The sequence below is a fragment of the Aphis gossypii genome, chromosome 1 (assembly GCF_020184175.1).
Source record: "Aphis gossypii isolate Hap1 chromosome 1, ASM2018417v2, whole genome shotgun sequence".
NCBI lineage: Eukaryota > Metazoa > Arthropoda > Insecta > Hemiptera > Aphididae > Aphis > Aphis gossypii.
In genome coordinates this window covers 23,869,918-23,889,413 of record NC_065530.1, presented here as the reverse complement: position 1 = coordinate 23,889,413, position 19,496 = coordinate 23,869,918, and the positions used below count along the sequence as shown (strand labels likewise).

The window sequence follows — 19,496 nt, the reverse complement described above, 5'->3', positions numbered from 1 at the left end:
AAGATACCAGTCCTTTATGGGTATTCTTTTTTAAGTTCGAGTAAAAAATGTTACACACCCATGTAATGAGAAAAAAAAACTTCTATTGAACATTTATTAGAGTAGGTATACATGTATGTATGTGGTACGTGAATACCTACATTTATTTTCAGATCATATAGATAAATTAGTTGTACTACTGGGAAATTATAATATCCTACGCACACATTTATTATATATAAATATAATATAATATATTATATTATAATAATATGTATATATTATTTATACACGTATAAACATGATTACACGTTAACTAACAACGTCATTGACGTACATAAATTAACTTTCATTTTTTTTCTTAGGTGACTAATTGCACTGTACATGGACAATGGTCTGGTTGGTCGGACTGGTCAGCTTGTACGCAAAGTTGCGGTTCTGCTGTGAAAGTCAGAAAAAGGACTTGTGGAAATCCGGCGCCAGCATTCGGCGGTCGTGTGTGTGTAGGGCGAGACACTGATGAAATGTTTTGCCATTCAAATCCACCTTGTCCAGGTATGGGTAACTAGCAGTATTCACCTAGGCGACGCTTGATGCCGCCGTAAGATATTTTTGGTTTTAACTATTATCTTTATTTATCAATCTATCTCAGTTTCACCACCTGTGGTAAAAGAGCCGGGTTGGAGCGCCTGGGGTGCTTGGGGAAAATGCTCGGCCAAGTGTGGTGGAGGCATTCGACAAAGGTCACGGTACTGTAACAACCCACCGCCACAGGAAGGACAGGATTGTATAGGATGTTCCGAAGAGTACGAACTATGTAACCAGAAACCGTGCACGGATAGCATCAAAAAGATATCGGCATGGTCACCTTGGGTGTCCGCGGGCAACGGTACTCATAAAAGATACAGGTTCTCGTGCAGAACGCAACCCGATATTTCGGCATTAAGCATTATGCAGGACAAAGAAGAAAGTAGATTGTGCCAAGATGGATCCTGTCATAGACTTGGTGAGTAATCTATTATCTAATTACCTATAATAATATGTACATCGTATCTATAATTGAGTTTTTGTCGGTCCTATACTATATATTTAAACATTTAAATCTCTGTTACTAACTCTAGTATTTTCTAATAACGATTTCAAAATATTTATTTGTATCCTTTTTTTATTAGACCAATCATCTGATGTAGAAGACTCGTGGTCAGAATGGTCAACGTGGTCTGCTTGTTCTGCTGATTGTGGTGGTGGTGTACAAGTCAGAACTCGAACCTGTGAAGGTCTTTTGGATAATTGTGAGGGACAAACCACACACACTAGACCTTGTAATACACATCAATGCAAAGGTAATTGAATAATTGTATGCTACTTATAATATACTATGTTTCTATTTATAGAAGTTTAACTAGTTCCTAATATAGATAATAATAATACTTTCATTGTTTTTCATTGTAATTAGAAAATGATAAATTATATTGTGTCTTAGGAGAATGGAGTTGTTGGACAGACTTTAGTGAATGTTCTGTGACTTGTGGTGAAGGCATTAGAACTCGATCGCGCAGTTGTATGCTAAAAGGTACGTCCACTGAAGGATGCGAAGGGCCTTCTGAAAGCCATGAACCGTGCTACGTGCCTTGTCATGACATGGATTTGGGCTGGGAAGACTGGTCAGAGTGGTCGGTTTGTGATAAGGACAACCAGAAACATCGGACTCGAAAATGTACTTTTGACCATTGCTTGGGACCCGACGTTGAATCTGTTCCTTGCTTTGAGAAAAACGAGATCGGTAAGCATAATTAACACTCTAACATTTAAAATTAATATGTAACTCTTATACCAATTATCTGCCTACAAAAAATATAGTTACCTAGATGTTACTTATGATTAGGAAATTGTTAAATATAAATTGAAAAAATAACTAAACGGTTGCAAAAGAAAAGCCAAGATTTTCTTCTAAAATATTATAGAAACTGATTAATGATTAGCTTACCAATTATAATTTAATAAAAAACAGCAGTTGTAGAGATTTCTTAAGTATTTTTTATAGTTAGTCAATAGGGTTTTTTATACTTCGTAGGAATTATATATTATACGATGTACCGGGTAAATATAAAAAACGGACATCCTAAACTAAATTACAGAAAATATTCGAATTGCTCAATCCGTATAAATAAATTATACGGATTGATGAAGTAAAAAAAAAAAAAAAAGTGGTAACAACTTAAAAATAATTTTATTTTCCGATTTTCTTTCACATTCCGTTTAATCATATGAGACAATGATTGAAACCGAAAACCGTGTTTAATTGTTTAATCGTGAATACATATGGTATAATATACTTGGTATAATACCGATGCATTGTGCTCTTTCCAAAAGGGTTTTTTCTCAAATTCATTCTAGTAATATATAAGTAATATTCATCCACTCAACGCATTCTTAAGTCGTCTATGCGCTATTACACCTCTCGGACCCGTACTCGTATCCTCGTAGATCGTCGTTATACACCCACCGACCTGCGGTCATTCGACCACTCGTTTCTCTTAAAAATAGCAATACATTTTGATATGTCATGATATTATATGCGATCGTCCACGCTCGTCATTAACACGTTTCGTTTTGTTTAGTGAGTTCGAGCGGCTCCACACTGTTGGTGTGCCTGCTGTCTTTCTTGACCGGCGCCCTGGTGACCGGCGCAGCGTTCTGCGCTTGGCAGCGACGTCGGAAACCGAAGTTGCCGAGTAGCCCTCACTACATCACTACCAAGCAGAATCCGTACGTGACGGTGCCGATGAAGGAGTACCGCTCGCCCGCAAAGCGTACGCCGTCGTTCACCAAACCGACCACGGTGGGTGCGCAACATCACGGCAACGGTACCGCGGCCACGGGCACGCTGCCGAGACTGTTCAACAAACCGGCCGACTACGAGACGGCCACCATCAAGCGGAACAGCCACAGCCTGGTCAACGGTCACACGATGCGCAACCGTACCGACTTGGAACAGGAAAAGTTTTTCTAACCCTATCGCCAAATAATAACAATAACAATTACTACGATATACTCGCCATCATCGCATTGCTGTGACGGTCGTTACAGCTTTACGTCTTTATCGCCATTATCGCGCGGACCACCCTCGCAGGTTTGCGTCTTTCGCGGTTCTGTACCGCAGCTGCCATTTCTATTTATTTATGCGCGGAACTGCAGTTATCGGATTGTTCAATCCGTGTACAAAGTTGTCGTGTATAATATTAGCCGGACCGTCGTTTCCGGATTTATTTGTATTTTCATTATTCCGTTGTATTTTGGATTTTCGGACGTCCGGATATTATATTGGCTATACTACTGTACTGCTGCTGCTCGTTATTGCTAGTCATTACGTATTTTTCTTCTCGATTTTCCGCAAGCAGACGTACCTATCTAATTTAACGCGTGCTATTGCGAGTAACTGATAAAGTTCGCATAATATTACGTTTCTACGACGATTTGTAAAAACCTATTTCTATATTATTTTGTATTGACTAACGATCAATGTGCATGACACTATTTGGTTAGCTTTTGGTTTCGATAGAATATAATATTATATTATATTATGAAATAAATCATGTTTTAAACCGATTATCGTATACAAATGCTATACGTCAGTAACTATGTAAAATGTAATTATATCGGTTTGACCATTTCATTTTTATACAACTGAAGACTGCTTAAAAACACGATGCACATTATGGTATCTGTTATCGAATTACATCCATTGCTATACTCTATTTATTATAAATTAAATCCGATTAAAAAAAAAAAAACACGTATGAAATATCTTAACCAGTATTGTACATTTACATATTTTTAATATTAATTGAAATTGTAAGTTTAAGTTTGGTACGTAAGTGTGCATAATGGTGGATTAGAATCGTTTTTCTAATCATCCATATTGTTATATTATGTCATACAAAATATATTTTATAATGGTGTACCTACTTACTTAAAATGGATTTGTATCTTACCCAAAGTTATGTCAAATAATAGAGTTTATTTTTAATAAGTTATAAATTAACGAGTTTCAAAACACTGATAAATTATATGTTTTTGTCGCTAACAATATTAAAAACCACCATTAATATCTAAGATAAAAATCGGTAATAAAAGTAATTTTTAAAGCATTGTAAATAAATGGATACATAGGTTATTATTATTTTTGTACTTTTATACTGAACAAGTATGCATTGTGCCAATTATATTCATGATCAATCTATTATTTTGATTAACCATGAAATATTAATGACTGAATAATTTGTTTATTTTTTTTTTTTATTATTAATTTTATAATTTATAAGCATAAAAACTATGTGAACAAAAAGTGTTAAACACATAATATATTATTGTATACCTATAATATATATATATTATATAAATATAAGTATATATAACTCATGTTGAGTACCTACATTTTATAATATTGTAAATAATTTACATTTTTTTATTGTATGTTGTTGTCCAAATTTTATTTATGTATAATACATAATAAATAAATATGTACTATGTGTAACTGTTAAATAATATTTTGTTGTGAATATAGTATATTTTTTCATGTAAATATAACTATTTTTAAGTAAAAATAGAATAACAATTATTATTTTTATACTAATTTTTCGTAGTTTTTCATTTTTATTTACCAATAACAATCATATTATTTTAAGAAAACGTCAGCTATCTATTATAAGTCTAGAATAAAAAATATTAATAATATTTGAGAAATAAGAGGAACACGAGTGACCTGTGGGTATATACTACCATATAGTATATGGTCAGTAATATGCTTCAAAAATAATTCTAAATTGTATTGATAAGGTATGTAAATGTACCTACTCATTTTATGGATACTATCATTCAATATACCAATTGGTGTAGAATAAGATACGTAAAGATTCAATAGTGTTTATTGTTTAATTTAAAATAAATGGCTTGATTTTCATGTTATATAATTATGTGGAAATTCTTTGCTACTTAGTTCCGTCAATTCTATTTTTATATCGGTTTCTTTTGTTTAGTCAATAAATATTTTTTATTAGCTACTCAATATTAAGTTCCCTTATAGTTTATTAAATGGTACCTATATTTTCAGTATTTTTAAAGATACTTAATATTCAGATGAACACTTATTAACGGTCAATTTATTTCTATTTGAATAATGTGTTTTTTGTTCAATTACGTATGTATATTTATAGCCATAATTGTATTTTAAAATTATCTAATAATAAAATCATCAGAAAAAATTTAGTACTTATCTGAGATAAACTCAGACATGATCTTAATTAAAGAATAAGGATTAAGGATTAAAATATTTATAGATTATTTACACATACCTACATAATACAACGATATGTTATATTATCTATCGTACCTATACTTTTAACAAATCATAATTAAAATTATAATAATATTTTTTTACGAAAATATTTCTCTTATGTATGGTATCAAATCATCAACTACCGACAAAAATATTAATGAGATAAGATATCTTAAGATATATTTTATAAATTTGCTATATAATTTTATAAATTCAAACTGAGATCAATGATCGATCATTTTTTTAAATGTTGACTTTTTTTACTTTTAAAAGTCACGACCACTAGGTGTTGTCATTAGATTTAATATAATATAAAAATCTCCCACATTACTTAAATAATTTATTGTATTGCACTATTGCTTCAATATATTTATATAAATGATACACATTTGAAATTCGTTTAAATTAATTTGTAAATAGGTAAGTAAATATATAAAATAATATGTGTTTGAAGTTTGAATAATGCTACTAGATAGGTATATTGATTTGGAATCAGATAGATTTTATTTCGACGCTCAGAATCCCTTTACATTTAATTTTGAAATGTTAACATTGAAGAATTTTAAGAAAGGATTGCACACTCACAAAACTAAATGTAAAGTCGAAAAGATCAAAAAAGTGAGACAATCGATCTCAAATTAATCCCATAACAAAATATATTTGTAATTCTTTTACGACCGCGACAAAGGGAATAATAGGTAGGTAGATGTACAATGTACATGTTAATATGTTATTACTAAATCTAATTCATCCGATTTATTTGGAAAACTATAAATATGAAATCAGATGATTTTTTTATCTGGCAAATTTATCATTTTCATTGGAAATTGTAATTTTTAAATGTTACATTGTTACTCGAAAGTCCAAATTCATATTTATTTTTTTTTACCCGTAGTAGCAGTACAGTGTTCGCCGTCTCGCACTCGTTACGTTGGTCACACCCCAAAACGATGACATCTCGTTACACGCGTTATCGACAAGGCCGGTTATCACTAGCGCCGCGAAACGCGATCGTAACAGTTGGCACTTTTACGTTATTCGAACTAGATTTCAGAAATCGTGTCCGCTCGTCTTTACATCATTAATCCGACGCCTGTTCACGGATTTCATCAATTCATCCAGATATTCCGATTTTTCTCATCCGAATTCCACGATGAAAACTACCCACTGCATTCTAATCGCCCTGTCGCTGTGCGCTGTGGCTTCATCCACTGCCGGTTGTAAGTATGCCGTCGAGTCATATACCACCACCGATGCCATGATCGTTACCGAAGCCGCGTTCATCGCACAAGTGAGCGCCGAGTGCGAGGACTCTCCGTCCAACCTGTATGCCGAAGTGGAAGGCCGACTTTTAGTAGCGGCTAACGCTGGTCCGAACAAATACCAAGTACGTAACTTGTTCACGATACAACTGTGATCTTTTGCTTAAAGTTTTGTAGTTATATTGAAATTTTATAATAATATGCTCGTCGTTTTTATAGGTCAGTTGGTTAGATGACTTCAAGAAGGCACGTCGTGGCGATTATCACGTGAAATTTTACGATGAGGCCGGTTATGGACAACTCAGGAAACTGTTGCGGGATGGAGAATCTACCAGCAGCGTAACACCTGTACACTCTGCATATGTCCGATACCCCGGTGCTTACAAGGGTGCTTGGGTCAATTCTGAATTCCTGGCTGCAATTGTCAGCATGGTGGTTTTATATTTTGCGTATACTTTCAAGTCAAAAATTGTCTCCTAATCTTAATATTATTTAAGAATTATAAAATATTTTGTTACAAAGTCTGCTCGGTTTTTATGTGACTGTTATTTTTTAATCTTTTTTTTTTTTTTTTTTTTTAATTCATAGTTTAAATATTTGAAATAAACTATTTGAATTAATGTATTAATTTAATTCAATATCATAAGCTGCCCAAACTCAGTACCTTACCTAACATCTATATTGATGGAATATGTTATTAAATTGTAAGATATTGCTTGTAAGATTGGTACTTTTACACATTTTTTAATATAATTTTTTCTTATAATATTGTGTTTTTAGTTCTCTGATGAGAAGTCTGTTTGTTGGTCAGAAGCTTTTATGTCCTGGAATTGTAATTTCCATTTAAAGCCCAAATATTTTTATAAATTAATTTTTATGGCATTATTTAAGCAGTTTTGCATTAAACAACATACTTAAATAATATATATTTATTTTATCATAAAGTTTATTAACTTAGTTTTTTCTGTAACTAATCCTTTAGAATAGTATCCAAATATTGGTGTACTTCTAGATATAAAATTTATGTTTATTATGAGGTATTGCTTATATTATTAGCACTTTTATATTAGTCACTGTGACAACTTTACCTAGACTTAAAACAATTGACTATCACCATTGGGACACTGGGTTAAATCTCCAAAAAGTGTATAAGTGGGTACCAGTCTGGTATATAACAGGTTCAATCGCTGTAATATGTTAAATTTGAATTATCATAAACATTATTCATAAATTAACATTCATTATATGTTTTTTGATATTACTATTAAGTTATTTGTTTTGCAATTAGTATGGCAGTTGGTTAATTAAGTTTTTTTCTGATACCAATAAATTTGTTATATTATTTTTATTAGGCTTTCTAGTTAATACCATTTTTTAATGAACCAGTGTGAACCAGTACTTAGTAGTGTAAATAGGTGATATTAAAATTAATTTATACATTTTGTAAATGCTATTACATAGGTACATTATAGTAATATTCATATTATATGTTAGAATTTTAAGTCCACACAAATAATGTTTTTAAGTAAAAATTATTAACATTGTTCTTCATTTTTTAAATGTTTAATTTGATTTTAGATTTTTAGCGTAAATACTAATTGCGTAAAGCAACCGTATAATACATTTTCAAGTCTTAGCTATACAAATTCAAAATTTTATAAATTGTAAACTACAAAATAATTTACACATTTTCAAGATTTTAACAACATTTGATATTTAAATGCTGAAAAAACAAATATATTTGGGTATTTTTAATTTTGTAAAAATACAAACTAGTCACCATAGCTAAATTCTTAATAGGTATTCAAATATTAAACACTTAGTATTTAGTCATGATGGTCACTAGATCCAATTTGTTACCAGATATTGTTACCACAATTGATAATCAAAACAATTATACTGCTGGAAATGTTAAACAAGACAAATAAAACACTTACACTTCATCATGCATTCATCGCTCCATTTAGAATTTAAAAAGTGGAAATAAATTATACATTTTATTTCTTAGATACTTTTTACTACTAAATAATAAGAAACCATTTTAAAACTAGGAAAGAGAATTTTAGATACTTTTTAGTGATAGATTTGATGTCATGAGACGACAGATCACAGATTTATACAATGGTGACTATCACACATCTAAAACGGTGCTCAAGTACCTACCCCTTTCATGGATAATTAAATGTATTCACGCATTCTTAACTTGGTACATAGTAAGTGTGAAGTGAATACATTTTAAAATTCAATTTTTTATATTGCCAATTCTAAAAAAATAAAAAATAAACTTTAAATATTGGTAGGGTTACTGTCTGTCTGTACTAGGTTATTTTAAGTGAGCACCTGTGCAATAACATGTTTGTGTAACTATCTGTGAGATACTTTTCTTCAGTGAACTATTATTTAAAATACGATGTTAATTTATACTTTCATCACTAGATAGCACTAAATGTTTAGTCTTTTATTCAATAACCCGATATATTTTTTTTTTTGTGATCCACGATTACAACTATCATATGATTATATGGTGTGAGGCCGTGAGGGGATGGCCCAAAATCTCACGACAGAAAATGAATGTTATATTTATTAAAATGCATTGCATCAAGCTTACTATTATCGATGATTAAATTATAATCATTAGTTAATGATATAATAAAATATAATGACATAGTTTAAGGTAGATAAACCTATTTGAGTAAATACATTTTAATGTTAATAAATAAAGTAAGAATTTAAAAAAATTATAAATGACAAATAATTTTAAAATATTAATATTGTATTTCTTTTTCTCGTACGGAGAAATAATAATAATAATAATAAATATTTTCCAAACAATCGATATAATTTTTTTTAAAATCGTATAATATAGTTTTCAAATAATGATGAAATTATTGTTTATGTAATAAAATATTTAATACTTATACAGGACATATTTTTTGTAATTGCTAATACTTTTTATGACATCATTATTATATATTATTAAAATAGGTATGTTTAATTAATTAACAAAATGACTTTTAAATGTCACTTTACGTCTTTACACAAGTCATTATAATGACTATTCATATTTGTATACCTATAGGTATACAAATATGAAAAATAAAACTTACATAAATATAAAATTTTTGTTAATTGTCGCCGACCGGCATTGATAACGTAATCGTTGTCGGTTAATAATAATCTATTATAAAATTCTATAATATTTACATTTGATATTATGATACAAAACAGTCAATACCACGGTTTAAGATATATATATAAGGTATATCTTAAACCGTGGTCAATACCTACCACAGTTATCGATAATACGCAATAAATCAGTGGTAATGGTAAATATTTTAAATTTAATAAAGTGGAGATTTAATTTTATGATAGAAAATGTTTATGTTGGTATTTAAAATATATAGTTATTTCAAACATTTGTAAACTATTTTAGATATTTTTGGAGGTTTGGGTCCAGTTTCATTGGACCTATTCTCAGTTACGGCCCTGATAATTAAGGAAGCTTTATAATTTTTAATTATTATTATGATTGATATTGTTATTTAATTTAATTAAAATCAAGTTTCTATTACTTTTTTTTTTTAACATAAACTAAATTTGAATTTAGATTTAAAATTTAATTTAAATTAATTTTTATTTTATAAAAAAAAAGTAGACTTTAATTGTGTTAAATATATTGTTATGACTAAAAATGAAAAAAAGAAACTATTATTTTTTATAAACTATTTTGAATAATACAAAAAACAGTCATACAACTATCTAAGTATACTCGTAAATTAAAATAAGTATTAAAATTATGCAATATTGTTTTTATTTCTGCTCATGTTAATGTTTTCTAGTTTGTATTTTGCAATCACAATATCCGATATCAAGTGATATCAAGTATATTATATAATATTATAAAATATAAGTTATTATAATATTTTGTGTTTATATACCTACATGTAATTTACAATTATTTTTTTTAAACGTAATCCAAGCATAGATAATACATGGAATTATTTTATCTTTTTTATTTATATTTTAAAGCGTTTAACATTTTAAGTATGTATTATTTTATACTAGTATAATGCTTAATATTTATTGGAAAATAAAAACTTGTAAAATATTGCCAGCTGATGGACGATTAGAGAATCATTCCATGTATAGGTATATTATTTTTAACTTAATTTAACAAAATAGTATAATATAAAAGTGTCTACTTATTTATAATATACCTAAAAAAATAGTTCTCCTTACAATCTATAATTTTTATTTTTAATATCTATCTTGATACAATTTACTGTGGATACATTCTACCTACATTGTGTATGTTAAGAAAAAAATCATTAAACATGGTATAAAATATCGTGAAAATCAATTATGTTACGCTACAATGACAGAGAAAAAAGTCAGTCGAATAACAAAAAATTCTTTGATGACAGAAAAGAGCAGATGCCGTCTACCGATACTTTATTGAAGAGCATGAACATTTAGGATTGAAACCAATGACATATAAATTATAATACCTACATATTAAAGATACCGTTTAGAACTGCTACAGGGAAAAAATCAAATTAAAGGTTATAAATTAGATTGTGATTTTTTATTTATTACAATAAATACAAGATGATTGCGCGCCTGTGCACTACAATACAAGACACACCCAATTTATGAGCTGAAAAAATTTCTATTTACTATATAATTTAACCAGGTATAAATATAGAAACAAAGACGAATCTCTAATTTTCACACCACCCGTCGCTATAATTTCTTTACAGCCATCCCTCCCCTATCGATATAAAGTTATTACTTATTTACTTAAATTGTTTGTTGACTGTAAAAATTAATTTTATACACGTTGGATGAGTATTTCTAGGCCTCCAGGGCTTAGTATAATATACCTAAATGGCTAAATCACCTTTAGACAGTGGTCACCGTTACAACCTAAAGTTTTTAATACCGATTTTTTTTTTTTACTTAACAATTACAAAATATATGTATAGATTTTATTTATTATTTAAACAAAATAATATGATTTGTTCTATATTGCATACATATTTTAACAATATTTTATTAACCATAATATTATGTGATATGTACTTTTATAATAAATTTAAGAATATTATCAAAAAAAAAAAGTCAGTGTGATAACTGATGAAATTATTTTCAAGGTATAAAATAAATGATAAAAAAATAAACTAATATTTTTTTTTATCAATTTGACTATAATAACTCTTTACTTTACTTATTAAAACGACACGACAACGCATGTTAACAGGTGAACAATTTGGTACAGCAGCTGTCCATTCTGTCCGTACGCAGTAGAACTGACACGTTGTGTAATTAAATATAAAAAAGAAATTTGTCAAAGAAATACGGATACATTTTATAAAAAGAAACACGGTTATCGATTACCGCCCTAAGCACCCAGTATTTTTTTTAGTTCGTCGTTACACAAACGGTATACCTGTGATATTCATTTAATGAGATTAAAAATTAATTTTTCTAACATCGTTACAATATATTATCTATTATAAAATATAGATAAATATAAAACAATTTTCCACTCGGATTGTTCATCCATTAAAAATTGTATTTTGATTTTCGTCCATGTAATTTATAGTCATTGTAAAAAGTATTTATGTTATCAGTTATCACTTGTCATTTAACCACAAAGCTTTGAGTGGGATGCTTTTTTTAAGCACGATTAACCCATTTTCATGCTTAAAGTAATATGCATTAGTTCAAATTAAGTGTTTTGGCATCTTTAATTATTATCGACTTAAACGCGACTCCATTAGTTGTCTTGTGTCCGTGATTTGTCATTGATTACATTTTAGAGGATCATTCGAATCAATCAATAGCAATAAAGTAGGTTCTCACGTAGGTGGTACACGCTTAATCGTTTTCGCTGGACGGCACTGCGTTGAAACACTTAACGAGCACGCCAAATGGCTCAAAAATGGTCACGCGCGTATATACGTGAACTATAGGTAATATAGGTAATAACGTATTAACGCGATGTGGATATAGTGTTGGCGTGAGGAAGATAGTAGCTGTTCAACCCGACTCCCACGTCAATGTAGTTACGATGGATCACCAGTGAAAATTTGAAGTCTGATGATGATGAATTTGACAATACGTTGTGACGTTTATAATAAGTATATATTAATATGTAATATAGGTTAATAGTCAATACTAAAACGTGCATCGACCCGGCCGTTTCCATCCATTTGAAATTAAAATGTTTTTAAAATTCCACCCCACCAGTCCCGTCCTCATGTAAAATTGTTTTTTATTCATTTTTAATCCTTTATCATATATATTTTAAAAGAGGCACCTCTACGTAATATGAATGAATTTCTATACAGCATTTTGAAAATTTGTATGATCATCATTCGGAGAGTCAATTACGTTTACTTAAAAAAAACATCAACCCAGCTCAAACTCATATTTTAGTGTTTTAATTTTTTTCTTTACCATATATTATATATATAAATTATTATGCAAGTAATATGAATTTGTTTGAATATTTAAACAGTTTTTACGACCTTGGTTTTACCGTTGTTACAGAAAAATAGTGTCCTTGGTTTACCAATTGATGGTCTTCCACTGCACGTCTCCTCAGCTGTCTACAATCGAATTCTGACAAACATTTTTCTACAAATATTTAGTAAGTGATAAGTGTGAATTTTTTTCCTCTTATTCAAAATTTATTTTACATTGGTTTATTCAGTGCGCTCGGAAAAATTGATTTTCTGGGAAAATATAATTGTTTACAATAAATCTAGGAAACGCACGTCTAAATTCATAACATGTCTAATATTGTTATAATAATATTGTTTGAGATACACAAAATGAAAGTGACATTAACCGTAATGCCGTACCTCGTAACCACCAACTTTCAATTTAATTGTTTAATCGTTTTGCGTGTATAGGTAGGTACTATACTATATTATAACTACTATATACATATATTTAACACAATATATTATATTATAATTGTGATTAAATTACCTGTCGTTTGGATTTAATTAAAAACGAAAAGGGAGAACAGACTATTGTTGCAGTCCAAACAAAAGCGACGGTGAAAATCGTTTCGACGTACTTTTTTTCGTAGAATTATGCCATCATTTTTAATGCATTGTCAGCTGGAAAATTGTTTGATAAGTACCGTGGTTGGAAATCGATCAAAGACCTGTCGATCAGTCTTGAAACATTACGATGTACGTATACATCCAGCAACCTTCCACAAGATAGTAGACAATATTTTTCTCATGGCACATCACTCTAATTTTATAATATTACTAGCTGTCACCCTTGTGCTCCACCCTCGTGGATAGTTGTTTGCAAATTGTGAGACTGTTTCTTTGCCTTATAATAATTTTGATCATAAAATGCTATAAAGTGTACATACTTTATACCTACGCAAAATAATAATAATTTAAGGTGTTTATCAATTCTCATGAATATGCTAATAAAAACAATTTTTTTCTCACATTAATATCATTATTCTTACACCCGGGAAATAGATTATATTATATTATATTATAATAATATTATAACGTCGTCAAATGAATATCAATAATAATGATTATTAAACAACAATGGGTGACATTCTGTGGATTTCGCATCATACAGCCTATCAGCGTGCTACTGGCTTACTATACTACTTTTCTATTGGTTATTATTATTTTTATTGGATGCTTTTTAACCTATCTTAACTACTCGAATCTTGAGATTCGTCAGTCGTACTTAGGACGCAGTGATCTATACTTCAAACCCCGCAGGATCGTTCAGAGCACCGAGCCGTTTTCACATTTAATATAGGTACGTCGACAATAATTGATTTATCGTCGATTCTATATACACATGATTCTAAGGTAAGCCGTTCGCGATTGCTTAACCATATGCTTCAAACAATTATTTTAATATATTAGGGGTGGTTAAACATTTTTGGTCACGATCAACTAAAAATATACTTCACCTTTGAGGATCGATTTTCATAGAAAATTATACCTACAGATAAATAACTTATTGACAATTTGTTCACTATAACCTCGATTAATTTTCGTGAGCATGGCTCTAAAAATAAATTCTAACATGATCGACTTTGAGGTTGTCCGCGATCGACCGTTTGGCCTCCCCTGTAATATATTATTATGTATTATACACATACGTCGAAGATCAAACTTTACAGGAGAGATATAAAACTTATTTTGTGTAACTTATTTTATGTTCCTTTTTCGAAATAAATGAAATAAATATACACATACTGTTACTATAGGAATACGTAGATATATTTCTTGTTCACATCAAATAGTGTGTTTAGATAACATAGGTATTTCTGTAAAAATCTAAAAATGTCAAAATATTTGACATGTTCCCCAACAAAAGTGATACTAAACCCTCCAACAGAAAAAAAATTGGTGACTATACGTTGAACGGTGTGGATTTGTATGCTTGATAAAAAATCGGGACTTGCTTTTATAGTATAGAATATAGAAATATACAGAATGATTTATTAGATGTAAGATACTCATTATTTCAAAAACTATTTAAGTTTTATAAGATATTTAATTTAAAATTTTCAAGTTTTTATAATAACATTATTCTAAAATAAAAAAAATAAATATTTTTTGCTATTTTTTATGAGTAATATAGGTTTTTACTTTTTAGATTTTGAGCTGATTGATTAATATGTATATTGATGTTACAATGATATGTTTTTTTATTTAACATCACTTTTTCGGACAGTAAAATTGCTTCAATTTTTAACTTTGAGGTTATATTTGGTCGTCCGTTATTTTTTTTTAATCGGGGGGGGGGGAGAAATAAAAAGCAACCAAGGGAAAATATTGTTTTGTAACAACATAAAACTACCTATGTAAAATAAATATTACCAAAATTATTAGTGTCTTTTGAAATAATGAGTGTTGTGAAATAAATGGTACATTAATATTAAATGTTTAAAATATACTTTCCCTTAAAATCTACAGTAAGTTAATTTGTTGACATTATTTTTTTTCTTTCCCGTATTCTTAGAAGTATACAATATATTATTATTATTATTTATTGTTGAGTACATCATATTATATTATACCCAATTTATCCGTACATAATATGTTACATACTTATTCGGTATTATATTATACGCATGCATTTGGATGTAAACTTGAGGTACCTACCTTGAAAAGGTAACCGCTTCTTCAAACATTTAAACAAGGCAATGTATTTTGTAAATTAAGTAGAAACATGTTATCAAAAAGGCATTTTGAATTTGTAGGAGTTGCTTAATTTAATTCAGAATAATAAGATACTTATTAAAATTTAAATAATAAGGTAAAGGTAACTGGGTATATATATAAAAAATAAAATACAATATGGTTTAATTATGTTGTTACCTGAATAAAATTGAAAAAAATTATTATCTGATCTATAATTTGGTGATGCTAGTGAGATAAAATAAAATCTATTAAAAACTGGAGGAATACCAACTATAATTTTATTACCTTAACAAGTCAAAACATTTACCAATACTACATTGGTTAGACTTCATAATAGGTCATTTTATGTATATCAGAAACTATTTTTAAAATTATTGATCGGTTTAATACACTTGATAGATAAAAAAAGAAAATTTCAATAAACATAAATATTTAATTTTAATTTTAATTTTATTAATTTAAAATAAATTATAACTGTATATTATGGTCATAGATATTTACTGCTTAATTAAATAACTGTTATTAACAATTTAATTATATTTAATTATTTATTGATTTATTTAATATGTTATGGGTTATTCAGTAAAATATAAATTCTACACACTGAACTTATATAAATATATAAAGTAGTGAGTAGAATGTTTTTACAAGAGATACCTTTAGTCCTATTCTATTAAGTTATGTTATAGATATTATAATATACCCTATTGGATGAATTGTGAAGAGTTTCCACATGAGATATAACAGGTAAAAGAAACCCTGTATGGGATGCATACTTAATTTCCTAAACGAAAAAAATACAACCGTACGTAAATTCTTTCACGAATAAGAACTATAACAAATACAAATTTTGTACCCACTTTATTCAGACTTTATAGGGTTGATAACTTTGAAATGAATATAGTTAGTATGGTTTAAATTTGTTTGTTTTTGTGTTACATAAAAAAGTCTTTAATCCAATTTTCAATTGAATTGAATCTATTATAAATTAAAGAAAAATACACTAATTAACTTTATGTATTTATATAAAATAATAAAAGTAGTCTAAATAGTTAAGAATTTTAAGATTTTTTTACAATGTTAAATTTTACTGTACACATTTACAGTACAACAAGTAATACATTCAATTTTAGATTTATGTAGAAACCATAATGCGTATTGGTGTATATTTGTTCATAAAAAGGAACTTACGTAGATAGGAGTGTTTTTATTTTGATGTAAATATTTACATATAATAATTAGTAAACGTTTACTTAATATTCTTCGGGTGGGAAATAACCATATTTACTACAGGTATTATAATATGTTACACCACAGATTAAATTCATTCTAATCTATGGTTAAACCTATATACAATTAAGTCTCCCCAAAAATGTCTTAAGTTATACCTACGCGGAACGTTTTACTCAGGCCTTTATTATATAATACACAATATAGAATGATTTTTGGATTTATTATGCGTATTATAATAAAAGCCAATAGGTAATGGTATTGGTTATAGGTATTCGGAACATTTGGAAATACAGTGAGTTCCGCTTAATGTGATCACTAGTTTATAGAATCAACCGTTTATTAGAATCAAAAATGAAAATCCCAAACCAAATTGTATGTGTAATGTTGTAAATGCTTTATAGAATCAAACAGTTAATAGAATCAAAATTACCTGCACCAAAGTGATCACATTAAGCGGAACTCACTGTATTCATATAATGAGGGTGCAGTATACATATTTTCAGCAAGCATCATAGAAGTTATGGTTATTTTTGTATTGATTCGTTGGAAAATTAGTATCTATATCATATAACACAGGAATAGATACCATATAAATAGGATTTAAAAAAAAAAGACATAAAAAAATAATACAATTATAGAAGTGTGAAAAAAGGCACAAAGTTTCAAAGTGTTTGGATTAAAAAGGAGCAATAATAATAATATATTATTTTTTACCAAATGTTCTATGCTCTAGTTATGATAATAATATGACACAATATAATAATCAGGATCCCAAGAGGTATATTTCTATTAAACTGACAACTGACCTATCGCTATTCTTTAACACTATTTGCCGTAACATTTCCGGAACTGTATATTATTTTCTACATCGTAACATAACAACATATACATTTTCGCAGGCGTCTAGTTGAGCTGTGAAATATTATTGTATCACTGATCATTGTCATCCGTTGATAGTGTTGGTAACCTACCTACTTATCGCATTAACCGAATTGTACGCTCATATATATTATGTTATAATAAGATATACTATTTTATCAGTCAATATTTGTGTAATTTATTATACATATCACTTTTAACCATCGTTTAATAATGTGACTAATTTATTATTATACAATAATTTATCACCATGCATTTATCTTTATAACCGAAATACGAATATTTATTGTTACGTATTGATACCAAATACAATAATGTACGTATTCTCTGTTTTAACACAATTAATGGCGGAAGGGAAAAAATAAATTTATCTCATTCCTGGTTTTATATGTAAACCGTATAGGGGCGTGCCGAAAATGTTATTTTAAGAGGATTGGAAGCAGTGATTTATTAAGGGGTTTTGTATAAGCAATACGATACTTATACGCATTTTACAGTATGTTTGTGCGAGAAGTAAATACTCGTATTATCATTAGTATGTGTAGATGTTTACAGAGACTTGGCAATGTCCGAGCTTGGACTGTTGTGATTTTAAACTCGAGCACCTATTTACTATATATATTATGCTATAACAAACAAAATCGTTAAAAATAAAAACAATAGTAATATAATGATTAGGAAAAAATATAAAAGTTTTTATTTTAGTTTAAAATATTATCATAATATAGATGCATTACAAAACATGTTTTTTGAAAACAAATATTCTTAATAAGTTTCACCGTCCACCAAAAACCGTCACTATATAATATTTTTTGAGTGAAAACGACTACATGACCTGATGCCACATAATAAACAAGTAAGGCAAGCAAACAGTGGAATAATACCTATATAACCGTCTATATTTATTCAACCGTGAGAAATAAACAGCGTCTTACAGTAAGTTACTAATCGTTAATCGTTGACACAATGACCGTGACGACGATGACAACGATACACATAATCGTATGACATTATTATTAGGTACAAGTTGAGTGCACCAGTTGTTTGACATTTTAAGTACGATTGACTAGCGAAACACGAATGTACACTGGACAAAAGTGTTTTTATATTTTCAAACACGGGCTTACTCTGTTTAACAGCTCGAAAAAATAGTCAGTGTTTAGGATACGTTACCACAAATTCGTTGTTATTTATACTTCGATGATAATTTATTCATTTTTGTTTCTTGTTTTTTTTTTTTTTTTTGATTTTAGATTCTGAGCTGAGCGATGCAAATGTATTGATTTTACAATGATGTATGTTTTTTTCGGTTTGTGTACATTGTACACGATAAGTAGTCGATAACATGCTTCAGTTTTAATTTTGAGGGTGGATTTGGATGAAAATTGGATTTAGTTTGTACTTTGGAGAAGTCAATATTAAAAATTACTAGTATGTACATGTTTATAATCGGAAAAACAAACAAAAAATTGAAAAAGATAATTTTATGCAAATCCTATGTAATAATAATAATAAAAATTGTTTTTTAACCATATGGTTCCTAAAATTTAGACAGTCTTTGCTGAGGATCGTTTTTCATAGTATTCTACAATGGAT

General features: G+C 28.8%; 2 protein-coding genes across 2 annotated transcripts in view; both read left to right on the top strand.

Annotated features, from left to right (window-relative positions):
* The window catches only part of LOC114124103 (semaphorin-5A), a 46,270-nt gene extending 42,497 nt beyond the window's left edge, over positions 1-3,773 (top strand). Inside the window, exons 10-14 of the mRNA XM_027987281.2 lie at positions 345-534; positions 632-985; positions 1,152-1,322; positions 1,463-1,762; positions 2,601-3,773. Of these exons, the coding sequence (XP_027843082.2) occupies positions 345-534; positions 632-985; positions 1,152-1,322; positions 1,463-1,762; positions 2,601-2,992 (1,407 nt within the window). The 3' untranslated portion in view covers positions 2,993-3,773. The remainder of the gene's footprint in view (positions 1-344; positions 535-631; positions 986-1,151; positions 1,323-1,462; positions 1,763-2,600) is intronic.
* Positions 3,774-6,307: 2,534 nt separating this feature from the next.
* On the top strand, positions 6,308-7,345 carry LOC114124063 (translocon-associated protein subunit delta). Its single transcript, XM_027987228.2, has 2 exons — positions 6,308-6,704; positions 6,799-7,345. Exons 1-2 carry the CDS (start codon positions 6,471-6,473, stop codon positions 7,057-7,059), a joined length of 495 nt encoding a protein of 164 aa, XP_027843029.2. The 5' UTR covers positions 6,308-6,470; the 3' UTR covers positions 7,060-7,345.
* Positions 7,346-19,496: the final 12,151 nt, after the last annotated feature.